The sequence below is a fragment of the Hyperoodon ampullatus genome (genome assembly GCF_949752795.1).
Source record: "Hyperoodon ampullatus genome assembly, chromosome: 19".
In the NCBI taxonomy this organism is placed as follows: Eukaryota; Metazoa; Chordata; class Mammalia; order Artiodactyla; family Ziphiidae; genus Hyperoodon; species Hyperoodon ampullatus.
The window spans coordinates 58,473,745-58,499,527 of NC_136932.1; the positions used below are offsets into that span (position 1 = coordinate 58,473,745).

Sequence of the window (25,783 nt, forward strand, 5' to 3'; positions counted from 1 at the left end):
GTTTTTATTGTTGTTCCCTTTAACTTTTGGAGATAATTTAAGGGAAGGAATTTTTTCTTGATATTTGAGCCTACAAACACTTTACAGATTGATAAAAATCCTTTTTTTATGGGTAGCTTACACAATTAATCCTTTATTGTTTTGAAAAGTCAATAAATCATTTCATGTTAATTAAGAACCAGTAATATTGAATTCACAATACTGATGTTCTTTCTAATTTATATCTATATAATCTCTTCCAAGAAAAACAAAACATACTTCTTTTTTAAGCTATGCTCCCTTCTATAATTTCTCTGAAAGGTGCATTTAATATACCTCACGAGGACTTCACTAAAAGGGCAAGGAAGCCTAATCTTGAGTTATAGAAGAGTTTTCATTATTTGGTTTCAACAGTTCATTGATTATTACAGCTTCATAGACACTGCGATGATAATGCATCTTTTAAAATTTCAACCCTTTGTTCAGGAAAATTTCCAATAAAAGTCATAATCTAACAGGGACCACTGTACAATGGATTTATTTTGCTCTTTTATTCAATGAAGGAAAAAGGCATAATGCACCCTTCTTTAAAGTCTTTTAAGTCACATTATGTACTCCTCATTGAAAGAGTAATTGAAAAAAATAACAGGAAAGAGGAATTAAATGTGCATTTACCTGTATTAGGCATATCTGTAGGGCTGTTGTCTGAAGAAGTAATTGGAATCTGTTCTGTTTTCTTGTATCCAGTTTTTATCTATGAAAGAAAATGAGGAACGTGAAGTGTCATTTTCTAAAGTAGGTCAAAAACCAGAAGAGAAGCTCACATTAACATTAAAAGAATGATTAAAGAGATTAAAGCAATAGTCCCTCAAATATAAAACCTTTAAAATTTTGGTATATTCATCTTCAAACACAGCAATTCAGAATGAAAGTAACAACTGCTTTCAGCTCTACCATATCCAAGGACAACAAAATATAAGGCTATGCACTGTGTCTTTGAAAAGGTATTATAACCCCAAATGAGAAAATATAAAGGGCTAAGAGAAAATCTTAAACTCTGTATCTGATTAGCATGGACCTGAAACTGAAGTTACCTTTGATGAATTTTATTTCACTGACTAAAAGTCTACCTGATTTTCAAGTTTGTTTTATAGAGTATACACTATATTTTATAACATTATTTATGGCACTGTTGCAATTAGTAATTACAGTCATCCCTTTATATCTGCCATTTCTGCATGTGCAAATTCAACCAACAATGGATTAAAACTATTTTTTAAAAATTCCAAAAAGTTCCAAAAAGCAAAACTTGAATTTGCCGCATTGGCAACTATTTACATAGCACTTACACTGTATTTATTTACATAGCATTTACATTGTATTAGGTATTATAAGTAATCTAGAGATGATTTAAAGTATATGGGGAGGCTGTGCATAGGTTATATGCAAATACTACACCATTTTATACAAGAGACTTGAGCAGCCTCAGATTTTGGTATCTGCTGTGGGGGTGTGGGGAGGTTATCCTGGAGCCAATCCCTCCACAGATGATGAGGGATGACTGTAATTTTATCGATTTTGATGTGGGAACTCCCCCTTTCGTGTGATTCTAGGGTGAACTATTGATGTATTCCAGCATACACACATGAGGGAACAAAATCCACCTACACTGTACAGGAAAGAGCTGAGCAACAGAAAGGAAGATTGCCTGTCTTCAGTCAAGCAGAAAACAGAAAAAATAATGAACAGAACCATATTAGAGACTATCTGAAAATAAATATAACATTCCATATCATAGTTTTGAGTGATATCTAGACATATCTTTGTGATGCCATTCCTGATCATGATTTTCTGGACAAAGAATATATTGACTTGAAAAACTGTATTTATTGACAGCATAGCATAAAATCTTAAACAAAGAAAAGATCTTTCAAGGAAATACCAATCTGTTAACAAACTGTATTACCAAAATTATAGTTCTATATGTATATGACAAACATAATGACACATAGCAGATTTGCGGACTACATAAATAGAGGAATTTAAGATTACCTGATTTATCTTAAAAGAAGATAAAATGGCATCTGTAGATTTGGGAGTGGATGAGGTCTTTGGAATTAGTATTTCAGGGGGAGAAGAAAGAAGACTAAATTTTGAGGCTTGAGGTCCATATTCTTCTGTAGCTTGTAAAAGGGATGAACACGATGGATTTTCTAAATGACTGCTGTGAGATTTCTGTCTTATGAATGCTATCTCCCAAGCAGATTCTGACCTAGCATTAAAAAGAAATCACTTTATAGATATAGTACAATTGAATTCTAGGATAATGTTTCATATATTATCAAAAAATACTTCCTTTGGGTCTAAAGTACTAGGACAACTTAAATTTCTATTTTTAGGGAGACATGCTAAATGACTCATTTTATCTTACGGATAGAATAGTTACCTCAACTTGGCTCTGGTAATTATGCTTTTTGCTTCTTCAAATGATACACCAATCATAGACTCCTTGTTTATTGAGACAAGTTGATCTCCTGGCTTCAAACGTCCATCCTAACAAAAATAGTGACATTTGTAAAAAAACTGATTAAGGTGTTTCTTAAAAAATGAATTGATGCAATTAAAGCAAAGCACAGTTTTAGTAAAGAATGACTTAAAGAAAAGAGTAAAAAGAAAATTTTAGACAAAGAACCTCAACAGCAAAATGTTTTGATTAAAGTCTGGTTTGGTAATATACATGAATGAAATGGAAATGTTCACATACGCCTTGAATACACTTTCAGGCTAAGGAATCCTGAATATATGAAGACATAGTCTGGTACACTAGGAAAGGGGCCTGTTTTAAAAGGTCAGTTATATGAGACAAACACAGCTCTGAATGTGATAAAGTAGGCTAAATAATTCTGGTATATTTCAGAATATAAGCCTCATTCACTTCAGTTTCTGAGCATTCCTTTATCTTTCATCCCACCAAACACCGAGTTATTCCACAGTTAGAATTTTAAAAAATTCAGTCAAGGATCTTAATTATATTGATTCTACCCACATTTCTGTTCATGGTGAAACATCTTCTTCACTGGATCTGCTGCCCCTCCTGTGACTCAGGCCCAGTTGGTTGGAAAGGTAGCTTTATTCACATCCTACTAATAATGACCAATTCTAATTGGCTGCCTGGCATTGTCTTTGTCAAGTCCTGGCTCTGCCTATAACTAGCCTAACTGAGTAAGACAAAGCACAAAAGTTACAAAATTTAATGTACATGTTAGGCAAGTTTTCTCAGTCTTCATTTGCCTTTTCTTTTAATGCAAACTGGAAAAGAAGAATGAGCTCTCCTCATTTTCAGCTCTTAAGATGCTTCTCCATTTATCATTAGTACAAACACAGAAAGCATTATTTCTATAACTAGGGAAGAAGCTTATATGGTTAAAAAGCATTTTCACCGTTGATGGTATTTAAGTAAATTCCACAAATTCAAGGGAAGATCTTTTAAAAAGTCTTATCTACTATGTATAAAATAAGTTTTAATTAATAGGATTAACCAGGGAAAAGAGATGGTGAAGATAAGGGGATGGAAGGAGGTAAAGAAGAAACGTATTATCATCAAGGAGGTAGCAGGATAAAGATACAGAGATGAGAAGCAACATATAGTGTGCAGGGGACTATAGCCTTCAACGCAGTGCTCAATTAAAAAGTGTGAGCCAGAAATCATGAGAAATGAGGATGGGGAAGTAGGAAGAGTTCAGGTATCTGCAGGCCTTTGACCCCAAGCTATCCGTGGGATAGCTTCTGCACTTACTGTTTTTGTTTTCATAATGCAAACATTACCTAAGTATTATTTCCCACACTTCCTTGATGAAAAGAATCAACTGGAGTTATAAAAAAGGTCCATGTTATGAGACCCCTCTGTTTGAAAATCTGATACAATATTGATATAACCCTGAATAACTGATCTTTTGTCTGAACTGCATTATATGTAATAAATGTATATAATATATAATAATGGTGATTATGGTTACTTTACTTTTAAATAACAATAATTTTTTTTAAAAAAACCTTTACTATGATCTCTCACACTGAATACTGAGTATACAGGAAAGCAAAATAAATATGAAATATTTATCAAGAATTTTTATGGGAACATGTTATTTCAAATACTGTGTAATAAAAGATATTAAAACCTAGATGCATAATGACCCTATGACCCTTCTGAAATATAAACATAAAAAAATCCAAAAAGGCAATTTGATTTTAAAATATATAAAATTTGAAAACTAATTTGGATTTTATAGGTATGTGATTAAACATAATTAGCAAAGTCAGAGAACACAAAATTGCTATATTCACAAGTGATTTTTTTTTTCTCATTCCATTTGATAGATGTATGGGGAATAAAACACAATAGTAATGCTGGAAAAGGCTAAGCAATATGGAGAAAGTATCTACCATATGGATCTTACATGTTCAGTAAAATGAAAGAGCTGATTTTGTAAGATTTTATAAACACAGTTCTGTATTACCTGGGCCCAAGTCTTATGACAGACTTTGGTTACATATGCATTTAAATCAATTATAACCAGACTATACTTAGAAACTTAGGTACAAGAGCTTTCAATTTAATATGCTAAATATTAGTTTGAGGATAAGTCATTCCCTCAGGTTAAAGTGAAATGGTAACAAACAAACAAACAAAAACAACCTTTTTGCCACAGGCAAAACGATAAGGCTAATAAAAGTTAAGGAAGAACAAAATTCTGGAGAGTGCTTATTTCTGGGAGGGGGGGTGGGGAATGCAATGGGGTGGGGGGAAAACATATAGGAAGACTTAATAGTGAAATTTTCTACTTCATAAGTCAAATGGTGAACTCTAAGTGGATTCATAGGCGTTTGTTTCATTATTATTCTTCATAAGTTAGATACATGTTCCAATATCCGTTTGTATGCGTAAAATATTATATTATTAAAAAGAAAAGAAATTTTCCAGCCCATCAAAAGAAAGCTCATGACATTTGCCTCAACAATGTTCCTAACCAGATGAATTTTATTTTGGTTCTATATTCCAAAACTGGCATTGGAAGTAAGGGCCAAATAGAGGTTCTTAATATCTAATTTTAAAATAAATAAAATTAAATAAATGTCATTGTTAAATCCAGCTCTAGACCATTTGGGATCTGCAAAAAAAATTCCTCATTAGAATCAGCTTAATAAGGTAGATTATAACTGAAATTTAATGACTATTCTACTATTGATTTATGTCCCAAAGCCTGGAAATAATTTGAGGAAAGAAAGGGAAAAATGAAGAAAGCCTTGTTTCATTGGAGCAAAGCATTTAAAGGACACTGACAAGGGAAAAAAGGTTCTTTTAGAATTGGGGTGGTGGACAGTAAATATTAGGTTATTTTGTTTTAATCTAAATATTCTTGGTATTAAACTGCCTTTTATTGAACTTCCTTGAAAAGGGAAAATTCTATAATGAGGACTGTAAGCCAGATGGCACCTCATCTGTCTTCTAGTTGGGCAGCAGTCTTCAGAGTCAGTGGACTGATGAGGAAAAAAGAGCACGAGGTGTGGCAACCAGATAGATTTGAATTAGAATTTGAGCTCCACAACTTGCTAGCTAGATGTCCATAAACAATGGGAGAAAGCGGAGGAAGGGGACGGGGAGGTGCACAATCTCAGCTACAAGGCACACGGAACTGAATTCTAAACTGTCGGAGACAGCTCCTCATCCACGTATCTTATAGAAACAACAGTTGGTTGACAGCATTACGGAGAAAAAGCCTTCAGAAAACAGAAGCCTCCCACATTCAATGCCTCTTGGGCCGCACAGTATTAGCCATACAGAGGAAAAAGTTCTCAGTAAGGCAATTTAACACATCTTATATTAAAGTACACCCATGTACTGAAGTAGCATTTTCCAGGAAGACAAGAGTCAGAGAAGAGAAGAAGAAGAAAGTCTCTGACTGTGGTTTCTGGTGTTTATATATATTTTTGTGTCTAAAAAGTACTCACAGCAGTTGTTTTTTTTTTTCTTTGCCTCCTAGAATAAGATCTTAGCTGATCATGTGAATTTCTGAACTTGTTTAAAAGTCAGAACCTGCAAACTAAAACAAAGCTATTTCTGTAAAAGTCTGGCATTCAAAGCTAGTGAATTCTGCCCCAGCTGGATTAATGTGTCTGTGAAGATAGTAACTTCAGAGAGGCCTCTTCCACACTGTCTAGATTCTGATTCAGCACTTATTGAGCAACTACACAACATGACAGGCAAGGTGCCAAGCACTTTCACACACCTAACTTTAGTCTGAATTCTTTCACATTGACATTTATAAAGATGTTGAAATAATAATGTATTCTTGAACACTTGCATACTTCCATTAAAAGCTGCCAACACTGTCCATTTCCGATTATAATGACCACTACAGTTTTCTAAATAATGTGTTACCATAACCATATATACAGCCTGATTCTAACTCATTATTCCTGAATACTAAGGAATGCTCCTGCAAGCCTTTGGATTCCTTTCCCATACTTTCATAAAGGATGAAAGTCAATGGAGGTATCACTTTTTAAATACCAGTTATTAACATGAATTTAGGCAATTTGTTTAATCTCCATGAGACTCATTTTTTTAGCTGTGAGGTGGGGATAAGTACCTATTGTACAGGTTGCTGTGATAAATAACGTATATAAAATCCTAGCACATTGTAGGTGTTAAACTGAAGTGAGTTGAATCAGAATCCCATATCTGTTGCAGGCAATTTTTACAGTAATAGCAAATTTAATCCTCCCACTCCTCAAATTAAGAACCCTTTATGACTGCCCACTGGTGGCAAAAGCTGAAACTCCTGAACTTCCCAAACCTAGCACAACAAACTAGCTGCAACCTACTTTTTCTAGCCTCATCATCTACCTTCCCTCCTCAGCATATAAATTCTTCATTCTATTCTCAGAAAATGTCCTTCAAACCAGCGACGGTCTTTCAAACTTTAATGCACTTACACATATTAATTCCTATCTAGAAGGCCACCACCCACCTTGCCACTTCTCTGTCTGATGAACTCTCATTTAAACTTCACAACCAAATTCAAACATTATTTCTGCTGTAAGTTTTCTCCATCTCCCTAGATTTACTTACTTGTCCCCTTCTCTTTGCTCCAAATGCACTTTTACTTATCTATATTATTGCACTTACTCTGAACTGTCCTTATTTGTTTACATATCTTTTTTTTTCCATTGGAGTACATTAATTCAGCAACTCCCAAATTAGAAGCATTGATTCTTTCAGTTGACCAGAACTATGTCCTTTTCATGGTTATATCTCTGAGCATAGTGCCAGGTATACAATAGGTCCACAATAAATGAATAAGGCCCAGGAAACACCCTGAGGAAATTAAGGTGGCTCTAACACAAATAATAATGGCAAAGGAGAAAAGTGAGTGACATCTTAAAGTGAACCCTCTTGGCTGCTACTGCTTTAGCTCCCACCAATTGATTGGTTTCTTTGCCCCCTGCCATCCAGAGGCCTTTGTCCTAACTATCCAAAAATCCTTGGTCCCAGTTCCAGTGAAAAAATGCTGCCAATTATACTATGACATTTATTGTAAGATCCATCTCAATTTCAGAGATGCTAGAGAGAGGAAAAAAAAAGATATATAGATAGATAGATAGATAGATAGAATTACACACAGGTAATTCTATACCTATATATTTGTTTTATATATATGTGTGTGTATGTGTATACAGTAGTCCCTTGATGTCTGAGGGAGAGTGGATCCGGTACCCCCTTGAATACCGAAATACATGGATGCTCAAGTCCCTTACGTGAAATGGCATAACATTTGCATGAAACCTATGCACACCCTCCCTGTATACTTTAAAGCATCTCTAGATTACTTATCATACCTAATGCAATGTAAATGCTATGTAAATACAATGTAAATGCCATGTAAATAGTTGCCTGTGCTGCAAATTCAAGTTTGCTTTTTGGAATTTTCTGGAATTTTTTTTTCTGAATATTTTCAATTTGAGGTTGGTTGAACCCACAGATTTGGAACCCGAGGATATGGAGGGCTGACTGTACGTGTGCGTGTGTGTGTGTGTGTGTGTGTGTCCCCCAGAATCAGGTAAATGAAATATATCAGTTTTGAAGAAAAAATTTTGATTCCTGCCTGCTGTCCTTACAGTATTAGCAGAGAAACAAAGAAAAAAGCAAAAACATTCAAAGTGTTGTTCAGAATCGGACACAAAGGGCTAAGAAGGAGGTACTTTTGTGTGGAGCCCAGATGGTGGTGGTTGAATGGTAAACAGGTAGATCAGTGAATTCTCAGAAATGTGACTAAAGGATTATTCATTCATTGGTATTAATTGAGCAATTAATATGTGTCAGGTACCAAGCTAGGGATTAAAGATATTATTGTGAATAAAATCAGATAAAATCCTTGCACTTAGGAAATAATCTGAGACTTGTGGTTCAGGCAGAGTCGGTAAAACAATCACAGACACTGATGTATGATAACAAACTGAGAAGGAAAGAAACAGGCACAGACAGGTGATATGAAGGAAAGGTGCACAGACAGGAAAACAACTTGGCCTAGACTTGGGATGGGGGAAGCACAAGGAATACCTCTCTTTGTAAGTGGTCTTTGAATTGATATTTGAAAGTAATGGGGGGAGCTTTTCTTAATCAGAGGGAGCAGCATATAAGATGAGAAAGAACCAGGCCCTTTCCAGGGACTGAAAGAATGCTACTCTGAAAGCATAGGTGGGGATGGAGAGTCAGAGAAGTAGAGGGCAGAAGTCACATAATACAGAGCCTTGTAGGCAAGTAAGTATTAGTAGGAGAGCTGGGAGGGAAATAGGAATGGTGCATAAGAGCAGACAAAGCTATTGTGAGGTCTGATAAAAACTGATGATAGTTTAAGCAATGGTGATGGCAGTGGAGATCAAGAAGACTGATGGGTTCAAGAGCTACTGAGAGAGTAGAACAGTCAACAGTATATACTAAGGAATTGGATATGGGTGTTAAGGGAGAGGAAGTAGTTAGGATGCTGTTAGGTTTTCTGACTTTGTGCTACTGGAAGGTGTCACTCATAGAGATTGGGAACACTGGAAAGAGGTCTGTCTGGGAAGAAATGGGTAGATGAAGGTGTGATGTGACTATCATGAGTCCTGCCTCAGACACGTTGCATTTGAGATGCCTTTAAGAGATCCAAGTGGAAATGTTGATCAGGCAATTGGATATGTGGGTACGAAGGTCAAAGGAGTGTCCCACCCAAAAAAAGATCTAAGATTTAACACTGCGACTCCAAACTGATATCGGATTGGCTGGTGGGGTGAAAAGGGCCTTGGAGTTCCCATATTTCATATTTCCCTTAACTCAGTACGTAGTATATTTGTTCCCAACCTATAGGCTACCTCTAGCTCTTAGAGCTGGGAGAATCTTCTTTCCTACTTGAACTGGCAAAACCTGTCAATATGTTCCAAGTTTGAACTCAGAATACGTTTTTCAAAGAGACAGGACCATTTTGGTTACTGAACCAGTGTTGTATTTTGTATCCTCCAGGAGGAAAAATACTTTTGTGTGTGTATTGGTATAAAGGGGAGGAGCTAACCATGGTTACTTAAAGATAACTCCTGCGTTCCAGTAATCCCCTATCTATAAAGTTTGGGAATATAAATGAAATATAATCCATCTATAAACTTGAGATTGCCTATATTATTAGTTCTGAAACAATACAATGTTAAAATAAAATTACAGAAAGTGAAAGCACTCATATGCATTTAAAAAATATTAACAGTTGCTCAGTTCAGCAACTTAATAAGGATACCCTATGAGCCTGTGTTTCCTATTCCATGAAAACAGGTGTTTTACCTGCAGAAATTTTGTACAGATTAGAAGTTTATTAACAAGCCTAACACAGTATTTAGAATACAGTAAATTCTATTATTACTGTTTATAAAATTTTTTTAAATAAAATTGCATTAATTTGTATTTGCAGAGTAAACATCTACATAACTCTCCAACTTGAGGAAGAACACAAAAGTGAATGTAAGCACTGCAAGCCTACTTATTCTTCTCTGTCTACACCTTTCTCTATTTTGGCTGTTTTCTTCTCTTGGACATGACTAGATACTGTCAAAAAAACATTAATAACTCTGTGCTGCTCTCTAGTGGTAAATATAAAATATACTTTATTACATGGTTTTGCTTTCTAATACACTTTCAAACAATGAAATTCTCAGAAAATCAACAAGAGAAAATATACATTATAGGCATAATTTCTTAGTCTGTAATCACTGACAGGAGATGAGTCACTCAGCACCACTGCTATCAATTTATTACTTTAACTACAAATATTTTTCATGGGGCGAAAAAGCACAAATTGATGCTTGTCTTAAAAGTAAATTCTTTTCACTTGTTAGGTACCATGATCTATTGCATTACTTCAAGTATAGTCTAAGAAATACCTTAGCTATACTGAATACACACACACACACACACACACACACAGACATATCTCAGCTTTAAAACTAAAGTAGTACATCTCAATTCTTACAAGAAAAATTTTGTTTTTTGTTTGTTTGAATTTGTTTAAATTTAGCATTTAAGTATGCTCTTAGTTAATAAATTAAATTCAATAGCCAAAAATTATATCATTATAATACCCTATACTTATTGTATAATACCCCTTGGTAAGTGTATTTGGAGGAAACCTTATTATCTCAGCAAGACTGAAACAATTTAAATCTATTGTTTTGGAAGTTACTGGTTAAGCTGATTTTTTTTTCTAACAAGGAAAAAATCCAATTGAATAAACAAACTGCTTGCTAAATAGTGTTTGGTGTAGGAATCCTCGGCGGGGCGTGGGGGTAAGGGTAGGACTATTTATTCAACCAAAACAACTAGAATAAGGACAAAGACAATATAAACAGACTTTATAAGAGTATCCCTTATCATGTTATATAGCTTGATATTAATAGAATGTTTTATTCAATTCTTTATGTCCTACATCTCTCCAAAAAGGGAGGCAATTTTCAACAAAAGACATGTAGAATCACATTAGTAAAATAGAAATAGTAAATAAAGTTCAAGAGAAATGAGCATGAAAATATAATAACAAATTTGTTAACTAAGTGCTTCAAATATGGATCTGAGCTTCCTAGCAACCAGAGCAAAAAGGAACTCATGCTTTATATATTTCTTACAGTGAAGAGGAGAGTAAGGTTTTCTAACTCCTAAAAAAGATATTTTCTAGTCTTAATTCTAAATCTAATTTCTCATATGGGCTAATAGTGACTGGCAAAATTAACAAATTCAACAAGAATTACTGCAAATTCAGAAATGAGTGAATTTTATTTGCTCTGTTTGTTTTGTTTTGCATTTAGGAGAGGCTAAATGAAGTACTTTAACTGATCTAACTTAACCCTAACTCAGAGCAGTGGATAGATAACACGTCTTCAAATATAACCTCTCTAAGCCAGACTTAAAATAAAATTTGAACAGCATATAATTAAAAATATATAATATTTACTTACAGCTTGAAATTTGCTACTTTCATATTTATTTCATATTTATTTTCTATTCATTTGTTAGGTTAAAGTTCCATGAGTCTAAAGGTCTATCTTCCAATCCCTTTGCATCTTTCACTAAGAAATGGTCACAGTGAACATTCAGTTAATATTAAAAATATACTGAGATTGGTTCAAGATCACGGAGTAGAAGGACGTGTGCTCACTCCCTCTTGCGAGAGCACAGGAATCACAACTAACTACTGAACAACCATTGACAGGAAGACAAGGGAACTCACCAAAAATGATACCCCACATGCAAAGACAAAGGAGAAGCTGCAGTGAGATGATAGGAGGGGTGCAATCATTATAAAATCAAATCCCATAACTGCTGGGTGGGTGACTCACAAACTGGAGGACAATTACACCACATAAGTCCACACACTGGAGTGAAGGTCCTGAGCCCCACAACAGGCTTCCCAACCTGGGGGTCTGGCAACGGGAGGAGGAATTCCCAGAGAATCAGACTTTGAAGGCCAGTGGGATTTGACTGCAGGACTTAGGACTGGGGGAAACAGGGACTCTACTCTTGGAGTGCACACACAAAGTCTTGTGTGCACCAGGACCCAAGGGGAAGGAGCAGTGACACCACAGGTGACTGAACCAGACCTACCTGCTAGTGTTGGAGGGTCTCCTGCAGAGGCGGGGGTGGCAGTGGCTCACCACGGGGACAAGGACACTGGCAGCAGAAGTTCTGGGAAGTACTCATTGGCGTGAGCCCTCCCGGAGTCTGCCATTAGCCCCAAAATAGAGCCTGTAGGCTCCAGTGTTCAGTCTCCTCAGGCCAAACAACCAACAGGGAGGGGACACAGCCCCATCCATCAACTGACAAGTGGATTAAAGTTTTACTGAGCTGTACCCACCAGAGCAACATGCAGCTCTACCCACCACCAGTCCCTCCTATCAGGAAGCTTGCATAAGCCTCTTAGATAGACTCATCCACCAGAAGGCAGACAGCAGAAGCAAGAAGAACTACAATCCTGCAGCCTGCGGAACAAAAACCACAATCACAGAAAGATAAACAAAATGAAAAGGCAGAGGATTATGTCCCAGATGAAGGAACAAGATAAAACCCTAGAAAAACAACTAAATGAAGTGGAGGTAGGCAACCTTCCAGAAAAATAATTCAGAATAATGGTAGTGAAGATGATCCAGGACCTCAGAAAAAGAATGGAGGCAAGGACCAAGAAGATGCAAGAAGTGTTTAACAAAGACCTAGAAGAATTAAAGAACAAACAGAGATGAACAATACAATAACTGAAATGAAGAATCCACTAAAAGGAATCAATAGCAGAATAACTGAGGCAGAGGAATGGATAAGTGACCTGGAAGACAGAATGGTGGAAATCACTGCTGTGGAACAGAATATGGAAAAAAGAAAGAAAAGAAATGAAGACAGCCTAAGAGACCTCTGGGACAATATTAAATGCACCAACATTGGATTATAGGGGTCCTGGAAGGAAAAGAGAGAGAGAAAGGACCCAAGAAAATATTTGAAGAGATTATAGTTGAAAACTTCCCAAACATGGGAAAGGAAATAGCCACCAAAGTCCAGGAAGCACAGAGAGTCTCAGGCAGGATAAACCCAAGGAGAAACAGTCCAAGACACATAGTAATCAAATTGACAAAAATTAAAGATGCAAAATTATTAAAAGCAACAAGGGAAAACCAACAAATAACATATAAGGGAACTCCCATAAGGTTAACAGCTGATTTCTCAGCAGAAACTCTGCAAACCAGAAGGGAGGGGCACGATATATTTAGTGATGAAAGGGAAGAACCTACAACCAAGAATACTCTACCCAGCAAGGCTCTCATTCAAATTTGATGGAGAAATCAAAAGCTTTACAGACAAGCAAAAGCTAAGAGAATTCAGCACCACCAGACCAGCTTTGCAACAAATGCTAAAGGAATTCCTCTAGGCAGGGAAAAGACTAGCAACATAAAACAACCTTGTACATATATAGACTACTATATCAAAACCTCATGGGAACAGCAAACCCAGAAACTACAATAGATACACACAAAAAAAGAAAAAACAAAACAACACTAAAGATGATCATCAGAAGAAAACAAAAGAGGAAGGAAAGAAAAAAGACCTACAAAAACAAACCCAAAACAATTAAGAAAATGGCAATAGGAACACACACACCAATAATTACCTTAAATATAAATGGATTAAATGTGCCAAAAGACACAGACTGGCTGAATGGATATGAAAACAAGACCCGTATATATGCTGTCTACAAGAGACCCATTTCAGACCTAGGGACACATAGAGACTGAAAGTGAGGGGATGGAAGAAGGTATTCCATGCAAATGGAAATCAAAAGAAAGCTGGAGTAGCACTACTCATATCCAAAATAATAGACTTAAAAATAAAGACTGTTATAAGAGACAAAGAAGGACACTACATAACAATCAAGGGATCAATCCAAGAAGAAGATATAGCAATTGTAAACATATATGCACCCAACATAGGAGCACTTCAATATATAAGGCAGGGCTTCCCTGGTGGCACAGTGGTTGAGAGTCCGCCTGCCGATGCAGGGGACACAGGTTCGTGCCCCGGTCCGGGAAGATCCCACAGGCCACGGAGCAGCTAGGCCCGTGAGCCATGGCCGCTGAGCCTGTGCGTCCGGAGCCTGTGCTCCACAACGGGAGAGGCCACAACAGTGAGAGGCCCGCGTACTGCAAAAAAAAAAATATCTATCTATCTATCTATCTATCTATCTATATATATATACATATATAAGGCAAATACTAACAGCCATAAATGGAGTAATCGACAGTAACACAATAATAGTGGGGGATTTTAACACCCCATTTTCATCAATGGACAGATCATCCAGACAGAAAATCAATAAAGAAACACAGGCCTTAAATGACACGTTAGACCAGATGGACTTAATTGGTATTTATAGAGCACTCTACCCAAAAGCAGAAGAATACACATTCTTCTCAAGTGCACACGGAACATTCTCCAAGATTGACCACATCCTTGCCACAAAGCAAGCCTCTGTAAATTTGAGAAAATTGAAATCATATCAAGAATCTTTTCTGACCACAATTCTAGGAAATTAGAAATAAGCTACAAGAACAAAAAACTATAAAAAACACAAACACGTGAAGGCTAAACAATATGCTACTAAACAACTAATGGATCACTGAAGAAATCAAAGAGGAAATCAAAAAATACCTAGAGACAAATGGAAATGAAAGCACAACGATCCAAAACCTATGGGATACAGCAAAAGCAGTTCTAAGAGGAAAGTTTATAGCAATACAGTCTTACCTCAGGAAACAAGAAAAATCTCAAATAAACAACCTAAACTTATACCTATAGCAACTAGAGAAAGAACAACAAACAAAACCGAAAGTTAGTAGAAGGAAAGAAGTCATAAAAATCAGAGCAGGAATCATAAAGATCAGATCAGAAATAAATAAATAAAGAAGACAATAGCAAAGATCAATGAAACTAAAAGCTGGTTGTTTGAAAAGATAAATAAAATTGATAAACCTTTAGCCAGACTCAAGAAAAAAGGGAGAGGAGTCAAATTAACAAAATTAGAAATAAAAACAGAGAAGTGATAACTGACACCACAGAAATACAAAGGATCATGAGACTACTACATGCAACAGTATGCCAATAATATGGACAACCTGGAAGAAATGGACAAATTCTTAGAAAGGTACAGTCTCCCAAGACTGATCCAGGAAGAATTAGAAAATATGAAGAGACCAATCACAAGCACTGAAATTGAAACTGTAATTAAAAAACTCCCAACAGGGCTTCCCTGGTGGCGCAGTGGTTGAGGGTCCGCCTGCCGATGCAGGGGACACGGGTTCGTGCCCTGGTCTGGGAGGATCCCACATGCCGCGGAGCGGCTGGGCCCGTGAGCCATGGCCACTGAGCCTGCGCGTCCAGAGCCTGTGCTCCGCAACGGGAGAGGCCACGGCAGTGAGAGGCCCGCATACCACAAAAAAAAAAAAAAAAAAAAAAAACTCCCAACAAACAAAAGTCCAGGACCTGATGGCTTCACGGGCAAAGTCTATCAAACATTTAGAGAAGACCTAACATCTATCCTTCTGAAACTCCTCCAAAAAATGGCAGAGGAAGGAAAACTCCTGAATTCATTCTATGAGGTCACCATCACCCTGATACCAAAACAAGACAAAGATACCATGAAAAGAGAAAATTACAGGCCAGTATCACTGATGAACATAGACATAAAAATCCTCAAAAAAAAGAGTAGCAATTCGAATCCAACAATACATTAAAAGGATCATACACAATGATCAAGTGGGATTTATCCCAGGAATGCAAGGAGTTTTCAATATCCGCAAATCAATCAATGTCATACACCACACCAACAAAGTAAAGAATAAAAACCATACGATCACCTCAATAGATGCAGAAGAAACTTTTGACAAAATTCAACACCGATTTATGATAAAAACTTTCCAGAAAGTGGGCATAGAGGGAACCTACCTCAACATAACAAAGGCCATATATGACAAACCCACATCAAGCATCATACTCAATGGTGAAAAGTTGAAAGCATCTCCTCTAAGATCAGGAACAAGACAAGGATGCCCATCCTCACCACTTTTATTCAACATAGTTTTGGAAGTCCTAGCTACAGCAATCAGAGAAGAAAAAGAAATAAAAGGAATCCAAATTGGAAAATAAGAAGTGAAAATGTCACTGTTTGTAGATGACATGATACTATACATAGAAAATCCTAAAGACATTACCAGAAAACTACTACAGTTCACCAATGAATTTGGTAAATTTGCAAGCTACAAGATTAATACACGGAAATCTGTTGCATTTCTATACACTAATAATGAAAGATCAGAAAGAGAAATTCAAGAAACAATCCCATTTACCATTGCATCAAAAAGAATAAAATACCTAGGAATAAACCTGCCTAAGAAGACAAAAGACCAGCACTCCAAAAACTATAAGATACTGATGAAAGAAATCACAGATGACATGAACAGATGGAAAGATATACCATGTTCCTGGATTGGAAGAATCAATATTGTCAAAATGACTATACTTCCCAAGGGAAACTACAGATTCAATGCAATTCTTATCAAATTACCAACATCATTTTTCACAGAACTAGAACACAAAATGTTAAAATTTGTATGGAGACACAAAGGACCCTGAAAAGCCAAAGCAATCTTGAGAAAGAAAAATGGAGCTGGAGGAATCAGGCTCCCTGACTTCAGACTATACTAAAAAGCTATAGTCATCAAAACAGTATGGTACTGGTACAAAAACAGAACTATAGATCAATGGAACAGGGTAGAAAGCCCAGAAATAAACCCATGCATCTACGGTCAATGAATCTATGACAAAGGAGGCAAGACTATACAATGGTCTCTTCAACAAATGGTGTTGGGAAAGCTGGACAGCTACATGTAAAAAAATGAAATTAGATCATTCTTTAACACTATACACAAAAATAATCTCAAAAGGTTTTAAAGACCTAAATGTGAGACTGGGCACTATAAAACTCCTAGAGGAAAACATAGGCAGAACACTCTCTGACATAAATCGCAGCAATATATTTTCCAATCTGTCTCCCTGAGAAAGGGAAATAAGAACAAAAATAAACAAATGGCACCTAATTAAACTCAAAATCTTTTTCTCAGCAAAGGAAACCATAAACAAAATGAAAAGACAACCCACAGACTGGGAGAAAATACTTGCAAATGATGTGACTGACAAGGGATTAGACTCCAAAATGTATAAACAGCTCATGTGGCTTAATATCATCAAAACAAACAACCCAATCAAAAAATGGGCAAAGGGCCTCCCTGGTGGCGCAGTGGTTGAGAGTCCGCCTGCCGATGCAGGGGATACGGGTTCGTGCCCCGGTCTGGGAGGATCCCATATGCCACGGAGCGGCTGGGCCCGTGAGCCATGGCCGCTGAGCCTGCGCATCCGGAGCCTGTGCTCCGCAACGGGAGAGACCACAACAGTGAGAGGCCCGCGTACCGCAAAAAAAAAAAAAAAAAAAAAAAAAAAAAAAAAAAAAAAAAAAAAAAAAAAAAATGGGCAAAGACCTAAAAAGATATTTTTCCAAGGAAGACATACGAATGGCCAAGAGGCACATGAAAACATGTTCAACATCACTAATGATTAGAGAAATGCAAATCAAAACTACAGTGAGATATCACCTCACACCAGTCAAAATGGCTATCATCAAAAATCCACAAACAATAAATGCTGGAGAGGGTGTGGAGAGAAGGGAACCCTCCTACACTGCTGGTGGGAATGTAAAATGGTACAGCCACTATAGAGAACATTATGGAGGTTCCTTAAAAAACTAATAATAGGGCTTCCCTGGTGGCGCAGTGGTTGAGAGTCCGCCTGCCGATGCAGGGGACACGGGTTCATGCCCTGGTCCGGGAAGATCCCACATGCCGTGGAGCGGCTAGGCCCGTGAGCCATGGCTGCTGAGCCTGCGCATCCGGAGCCTGTGCTCCGCAACGGGAGAGGCCACAACAGTGAGAGGTCCGTGTACTGCAAAAAAAAACCCAAAAAACTAAAAATAGAGCTAACATATGACCCTGCAATCCCACTCCTGAGCAAATATCTGGAGAAAAACATGGTCAGAAAGGATATATGCACCCCGATGTTCATTGCAGTACTGTTTACAATAGCCAAGACATGGAAGCAACCTACATGTCCATCAACAGATGAATGGATAAAGAAGATGTGGTACATATATACAATGGAATATTACTCAGTCATAAAAAAGAATGAAATAATGCCATTTGCAGCAACATGGATGGACATAGAGATTGTCATACTGAGTGAAGTAAGTCAGAAAGAGAAAGAGAAATATCTTATGATATTGCTTATTTGTGGAATCTAAAAAGAAATGATACAAATGAACATATTTACAAAACAGAAACGGACTCATAAACTTAGAGAATGAACTTATGGTTACAGGGGAGAAGGGTGGAGGGAAGTTATAGTTTAGGGGTTTGGGACTGACATGTACACACTGCTATATTTAAAGCACAGAGAACTCTGCTCAATGTTATGTGGCAGCCTGGATGGGAGGGGAGTCTGGGGGAGAATGGATACATGTACTTGTAGGGCTAAGTCGCTTTGCTGTGCACCTGAAACTATCACAACATTGTTAATCGGTTATACTCCAATATAAAATAAAAAGTTAAAAAAAAAAGTAAAATTTGAGATTATTCTTCCTTAGCTTAATGCATGCTTAAATGTTTCTCTGTCTTAGTAGTCAAAATGTTAATTCTTTCTACTTCCCAGATGTATACACCATCACAATAAAAAAATTAAAAACTTACTGATGATATAGGAAAACACACCTCATCACTAGTGGTTTTGTCTTTTAGGTGAAGGGTTATTTTTATTTTCATTTTTACCTTATAACAGTCTCCTCCAGGAATGATTTCCTGAATATATACCAAGGGACCTTCATTCCGGTTAATTCCTCCTAGGATCTTCAGACCAAGGCCTGTCTCCTTGGTAACTGTAATCATCTGAAAGGCAGGATCCCTAAGATAAAGTAAAGTAGCATGCACAGGTTAGCCTAGAGATGGGTACCTACTTCTTCTTTAAACTGTTTGGTAAATCAAATTCTTAGAACTAGACAACTCAGAGTACTCAGTACACACTAACAACAGCATTTTAAAAAGTATGATCATACAAAAGCAATCAAATGAATTTTTTTAGCTCTAATTTTAGTTTTTCTATAAAACAGCCAAACAGTACAAGAAATTACTGCAATAATGCTTATTTCTTTGGAGTAGAAGAAAAATACTTTTAAAATATTATTTAAACAACTTTAAAAATTTATTAAAGGTGACTGAAGAGACTTAGTTTTAACTGATTTTTTTTGACTACACTGAAGTATTCCAAAACAAAATACTTTAATGAATTAGGTAAGTGACTTTAAAAGACATGTTTTTGGCCTTTTAAAGCAAAATAAATATGACCTTCATTTGAATCTCAAAAAAAAAAAAACAACACAGTTTATCTTTTTAATTTAGAAAGAGTATTTTCCTGGGACAAATCACTTGCTCCAGCTGCAATTTCTGCCAGACTTAAAAGTGATGCCATTAGAAAAGACGGAACTGTTAAAAGAATTCTGCAAGAGGTACTCTCCCCCCTTCACCTCAGTTGTGTTTCTAAATAGTGGTCAGAGCAGACACTTTTACTGGTCCAAGAGAACTTGAATAAAGCATGAAATGAAGCACAGGGCTGTCTGCTTATGGTGTAGTGGGTGTTGTGCTAAGCAACATACATACATTAGGCCATTCAACAAATATTTATAAAATTCCTACGATTATTACCCTCATTTTTCTAAAAGAATCCAAATCTGGGCAGGTTAACTTGGTGGCCCAAGGTTACGAAGCTGGAGAACAGCAATGTGAGGGCAGTCTGTCTAACTCCAGAGGCAAAGTATGGTCTAAGGTCTACTTCACTGGTGCATTAAAGCCACTGTTGAATATAGGACTTCCAGCTGTCTTCAAACGTGCCAAAACACAGAAACTGCTGTTTAAAAAGAGTTACTTCATATCTTACATATGATTATAGCTTTAAAAAATTTTTCTTAACTTCTGCCATAGAAGTTCTGACTATATCTTTAAGAAGACTTGTATTCAAAAGTTAAATCATAAAAAAGTAGAATGAAAGAAATTAAAATTTTAAAGAACTTACAAAACTCCCTGTTTTTGAATATTTTGCCCTTTATATAGCACATCCTTTAGGGTTGCATTATATTGAATTCAGCTCTAGGGTTGGAGGGCGTATCTGGGGTTACTAGGGTAATAGTCAATTAGCTAGGGAAAAAAGGCAGAAAATGTTCTCCTGTCAGATTTCAGAACCTCAGTCCATTCTTGACAGGAGATTTAGACTGCAAGGATGTAAAGGGGTGAAGCCTAGAAAAGGGCAAGATGAAGAAAGGGGACAAAGGTCCTCATTAAGCACCTCCAATAACCTCTTAAACCCTCTAAATGTCAATTTCCTTCAATGGGGACACACACGATCTCCCGCATATGTTATTATTTCAGTAAAGGATCCCTCCTTTTCTAAGCCCAACACAGAGTATCTATTATTAACACAGCAGTGTATTTACTTGCTAGGACCTTACTTTAAAATTCCCTCATTGTTAAGAATTTATATTACTTCTTTTTTTTGGCTATTAAAAATAGTTCTGCTGCTCAACTTTAATCATAGTAAGATAATTACAAGTTAAAACCAGGCAGAGACACTGCTTTTCACCTATCAGATCAACGTAAATTTAGAACTTTCACAATATAAGACAAGGCTTTAGGAAAGAGGTACTCTTTTACACTGTTGGTGGTAATGCAAAATGGCATAACCCCTAAAGAGGGGATTTGGTAGTCTCTAACTTTACCTTCTGATCCAACAATCCCCTTTCTAGGAACCTTTCCCAAAGATACTCTGGCAAGAAATACAAATGACTTGTATACTAGGTTCGTCATTTGGCATAATTTGTGATAACCAAAAATAGTAAACAATTCAAATGTCCATCAATAAGGTACTGGATGAATAAACTATGGTATATTAAGAACAGAATACTATACAGTTACAACAAGGTACAAGGAAGATCTTTATAAATTGATATGAAGTGATCACAAGGATATAATTATAATTATAAAAAGTCTGGTCAAAACACTATATATAATATGCTACCTTTTTGTTAAGAATGCACTGGCAAGTGGAGGCTGGGAGCTGGATGCTGGGTGTTTTGGGACATTTTGCCTTGGTCACATGCTACTTCCTCATGAACTTGATTTTGCCCTAAGTAGTTGGATAAAACTCTGTGCTGTCACACAGAGTAAAACCGTTCAACATCAATGCATGGAGCTCTGTAGACAGAGCTCTTCACCTACCACACAGCTGGGCCTGGCTTATATCCTTATGAGACTGGAGCTTTCCAGTGCTCCCAGGAGGAGGCATCAGAGAAAGATACCCTGAGTTTAACTAACCTGACACCCTTCTGCAGGGAAGATCTTCAAACCTGAGTCAAAGTGCTGGTGTACACTTGTTTACTATGTAAGCAAGAGTAGAAGAATGTCTATACAGTGGAACTATATACAGAATAAATAATAGCTTTGAGAAAAAATATAATTATATACACACATATATATATAACATGCATATATATTTATATGGATATGTATTTGCTTATGCAAAAAGAAACACTGAAAAACAACTAAGAATAAAGATGGCTATTTATAGGAGGAATGAAGGCACAGAGTGGAAGACAAGTCTGAAAGCAGGACTTCTCCAAATATACCTTGTTATATGTGTGTTACATGTTTGCAAAACGGCCACCAATTCTTCCCATCTCTGTCTGCATGCCCCCAGGAATGTGACTTTACCGTTCCTTCCGTTAAAAAGTAAAGTCTGTAACTCTAGACCTTGAATTTGGACTTAGTTATCTCAATTGCTTTAGCCATAAGCAAATGCGAGGAAAACAGACATTTGAAAAACACTTGTGTTTGTTGCTGGGAACCATTCTGCCACCACGTGAAAAAGTCTGAGCTAGCTGCCTGGAAGATGAGAGGCCAGGTTGAAAGAGACTTCAGCTATCCAGCCTTCCTAGATGAGGCCCCAGAACATGTCAATGAGGCCACCGTACGTGATCTGGTGCAGCCCAGAAGAACTGCTCACAGAATCATGAGGAAGAATAAATGCTTGTTTGTTTTAAGGTACTTTGAGCTGCTTTGTTAGTCAGCAAATGTTAACCTTAACATTATGTTATTTTTATACTGGAATTATAAAATATTTTAGGTATTCAAAAAATCAGATCAAATTTTTAAAAAGCAGTCTATATAAATAATTCTAAAAGAGAATGCATAATTTGTCCTTTACCCTGATTTACATAGAAAGCTGTGATCAACCTTTTCATTACCACTATCTTAGACCACAGGTAGGTAGCTGTAAAAAACTTTCCACCAAATGTTCATTAATATTCTACATATTTTAAACTATGATAGTTTAAAACATATTAAATTTAATTTAGCAATTACTTTTCAAGTAGACCGGATGATACTACGGCAGATGTATTTTTATTCATGGTTTCACCACTACTGTAGCCTTGGATCTAACAGCTGTATAAATGAAGATCTTGACGAAGAGTCTATAAATTCTTCTTTTCCTAAGATTGGAGAAGTATAAAATAAACTGTCATAACTTAGAACAGTCAAAGTTGATTTTAACTGTGCATAAAAACATTACATATACTTGGCATGTAAACAATATGTGCCTGTGTATAGATGATAGATGTATTTTATATATGTTGGGCTATGGCATTTTAGTCATTGCTGATAATATCTGAGAAATGTAAAGGCAGTTCTGTAGATAGGAAGCTAGATAGAGCTATAGGACTATATCTATATCATTATCAATATCTATAGCTATATAAAAATCTGTATATTCTAGCAGAAGTGAAGAATACAGTTAAGCTTTAGGTAACTATTATAGCTTCCACCGTTAATAAGCTTAAAAACCACATAATAATAAAAGACTGAGGAAAATGTCTCTTGTGAGCACCAAGGCTAGGAATTTTACAGTCAGAATGTCTGCAAAATAATTATACAATACTTTGAAGAAAACACAAATTCCTACTGTCTCACCAACTATCTTGAGGGACTTCCTGCAGATCCTATATTACTCTGACTCATATTACTCCATGAGCTTCTCAAATATTTTCCTATAAAAAGAAAAAAATATTATTTTAATGTCTCATATAGCTCCACTGTGAAAATTATAGAGACTAGTGCAGTTTCATTTAATTTAAAAACTGTATTTGAACAGATTTACCACTTCTGTATAAGAAACATAAAGTATAGAAACCTGAAGTTGAAAAAGACCTTAATTAGAGTCATTTAGCACAGCTCTCTTATTAAAGAAATGAGTAGCTAGATTCAGAGAGATTATATACTTTCCTTATACAAATGAGAAATAGTCAATGTTTTTTTTTCCCAACTAGAACTCAGGCTTCAGAGCCCACAGCATGGAACTTGACATCACACAGACCTGGATTCCAATTTGAGCTTCTAGTCTTCTCCAAGCATCAGTTTCTTCAAAGGTACAGTAGGTAGTAGTGATGGTCTTACAAAGGGATACACATATCAAAACTTACCAAACTGTCTCACAATAAATATGTGCTGTTTGTTATAAATCAGTTATACCCTAGTAAAGTTAATTTTTTTTTTAAATCCAATTTTCAGTTAAAAATGGCAGCTTGACCTTGGCATGTATCTTCTTTTCCTCCAAGAGCCCACTAATATAAGAGTAAAGGGTTACAAACAGTATAAACTCATAATGTTAGAGAAAAAAATGAAAGAAGAACCATGAGATGAAAAATTTCAATAAATTTCTGGAAGACAAAAAATAGATGGTAGGGTGATAATTGATAAAGGAGGCCTGAAGAAGCTGAAAGCTAGGGAAAGGCTTTGTAAACACTTTTAAGTTTGAGCACACATATAGAAAATGGTAATACTTGTATGGTGTACTGGGGTAAACAGAGGTGGCATGCTATATCTCTAAGAAGCTGAGGGGCAATCACTAACTCAGCACACCATAATTGATTCATGGCAAAATTCTGGCCTAAAAAACAGCTAGAGATGTTGAGGAACATATCTTATAGAATCCCAGAGAGGTTGGGGACTCAGGAACCCAAAGTACTAGGGACAGTGAAACTGAGGTGGATAACTAAAATCAAGGGGATTATCCCATCTCTTCTCCAACTACTTATGTGAAAGAAATCCTAGATTCTTCTGTCAATAAATTAAATGGACTCTGAAGAAAGAGCCAACAACCGTCTGGGATCCTAACACAGAACTGTATCACTGGTCTGGGTGTTAAAAACCTGCTTCAACTTTCATAGCCCCTGTGGTAGCAAGCAACAGAAACAGTGGGAGCACACAGATCAGCAGTAGCAGGGAAATGAAGCCACCAAGCGCTGTCAGCAGCAAAAGTCCGATGGCCAGGAAGCAAGAAGGTTACTCAGTACCCCATGGGGGAAGGAGGGGAAACTTGAGGGAAGAGCTTACAATCCTAGGGCTTGACAGAGTAATGACTCAGAGTCAAGAGCTGCTGCAGTGGTCCACAAGACTAATGCAGCGGTAGAAGAGAGTTCAATTCTAAAAGTAAGTTTTTATAAGTTCATTATAGACTGCTTTAATAATATAGCAGAATGGAGCAGATTCCCAAACCTTCAGTGAGGAAGTTTTGATATAACAATAATAATAGCAACTACCATCTATTGGCACCATGTGTCACACACTGTGCCAAGTATTTCAAATGTATTTATCTTATTTAATATCATGAAAAATGCATTAGCTTTAAGTAAAAAAAAAGCTGAGTTCAAATGCCAATACCGCTATATGCTAGCCATACAGCCTAACCTCCTGGCGTCTCTTCATATTAAGGTAGGAATAATAACACCTAGCTAAAAGGGTTGCCATGAGGATTAAAGGTGCTGTAAAAAATTGGGCTGTCTTCACAGTGTTACCAAAGTGAGTAAGATCCCCATGCAGTAGTGATTTGTCTTAGCTGGGCGCTGGGTCCCCAGGTCATGGAACATATACAAGTATAATGGATGTGTCATTGTTAAATTCTATGATAGATTCCATAGAGTGTCATTTAATTTTTTTTCTACTTCAAACTATTAAAATGGAATTTCAGTTTTTAAATTATTTCATTCACCTAACATACCTGTCATTGTCCTAAGTGCTGGAGGTGAGATAAAAAGAAAAGAGTCTATCCCCAGAGACGGTCAAATAAACAGACATCAGGAGTGTGCTAAGTGCTCTGACAGTGGTATTCACAGGGTGCTGGGGGCATGGAGGAAGGCCACCTAACCCAGAATGGAGGAGTCGTCATGAAACAGCAACACAGCCAGGCATCATACTAGAGGATTTTATCCTCAGAGGAGCCCCAAAAGGCAGGTATTAACCCATTTTACATAAGAGAAAATCAGTTAATGGAGAAGCTATGTGACTTGTCCATGGCCACAGTGCTAAACAGTTATAAAGTGGAATTTGATTCCAGTTCTGCCTGGCTTCAAACACAAGCTTTTTCTGCTACAGGATGCTGGAAAATTAATTTATGTGGAAAAATGTCATCCTCCAACAAAGTAGGATAAGAGGGTGTTAATTAATGTAGTAATATGCTGTCTCTCTTCTATGATACTATTTCTTTTTT

At 36.6% G+C, this 25,783-nt stretch overlaps 1 protein-coding gene across 2 annotated transcripts in view; it reads right to left on the reverse strand.

Annotated features, from left to right (window-relative positions):
* STXBP4 (syntaxin binding protein 4) overlaps positions 1–22,667 on the reverse strand; it is a gene marked incomplete at its 5' end in the record, with an annotated part of 159,162 nt that extends 136,495 nt beyond the window's left edge. Inside the window, 5 exons of one of the 2 annotated variants that reach the window (XM_079725198.1) lie at positions 655–733; positions 2,032–2,251; positions 2,426–2,532; positions 18,964–19,096; positions 22,603–22,667. In XM_079725198.1, coding sequence (XP_079581324.1) covers positions 655–733; positions 2,032–2,251; positions 2,426–2,532; positions 18,964–19,096; positions 22,603–22,649 — 586 coding nt within the window. The remainder of the gene's footprint in view (positions 1–654; positions 734–2,031; positions 2,252–2,425; positions 2,533–18,963; positions 19,097–22,602) is intronic. The other variant, XM_079725197.1, reaches the window with a different exon arrangement.
* Positions 22,668–25,783: the final 3,116 nt, after the last annotated feature.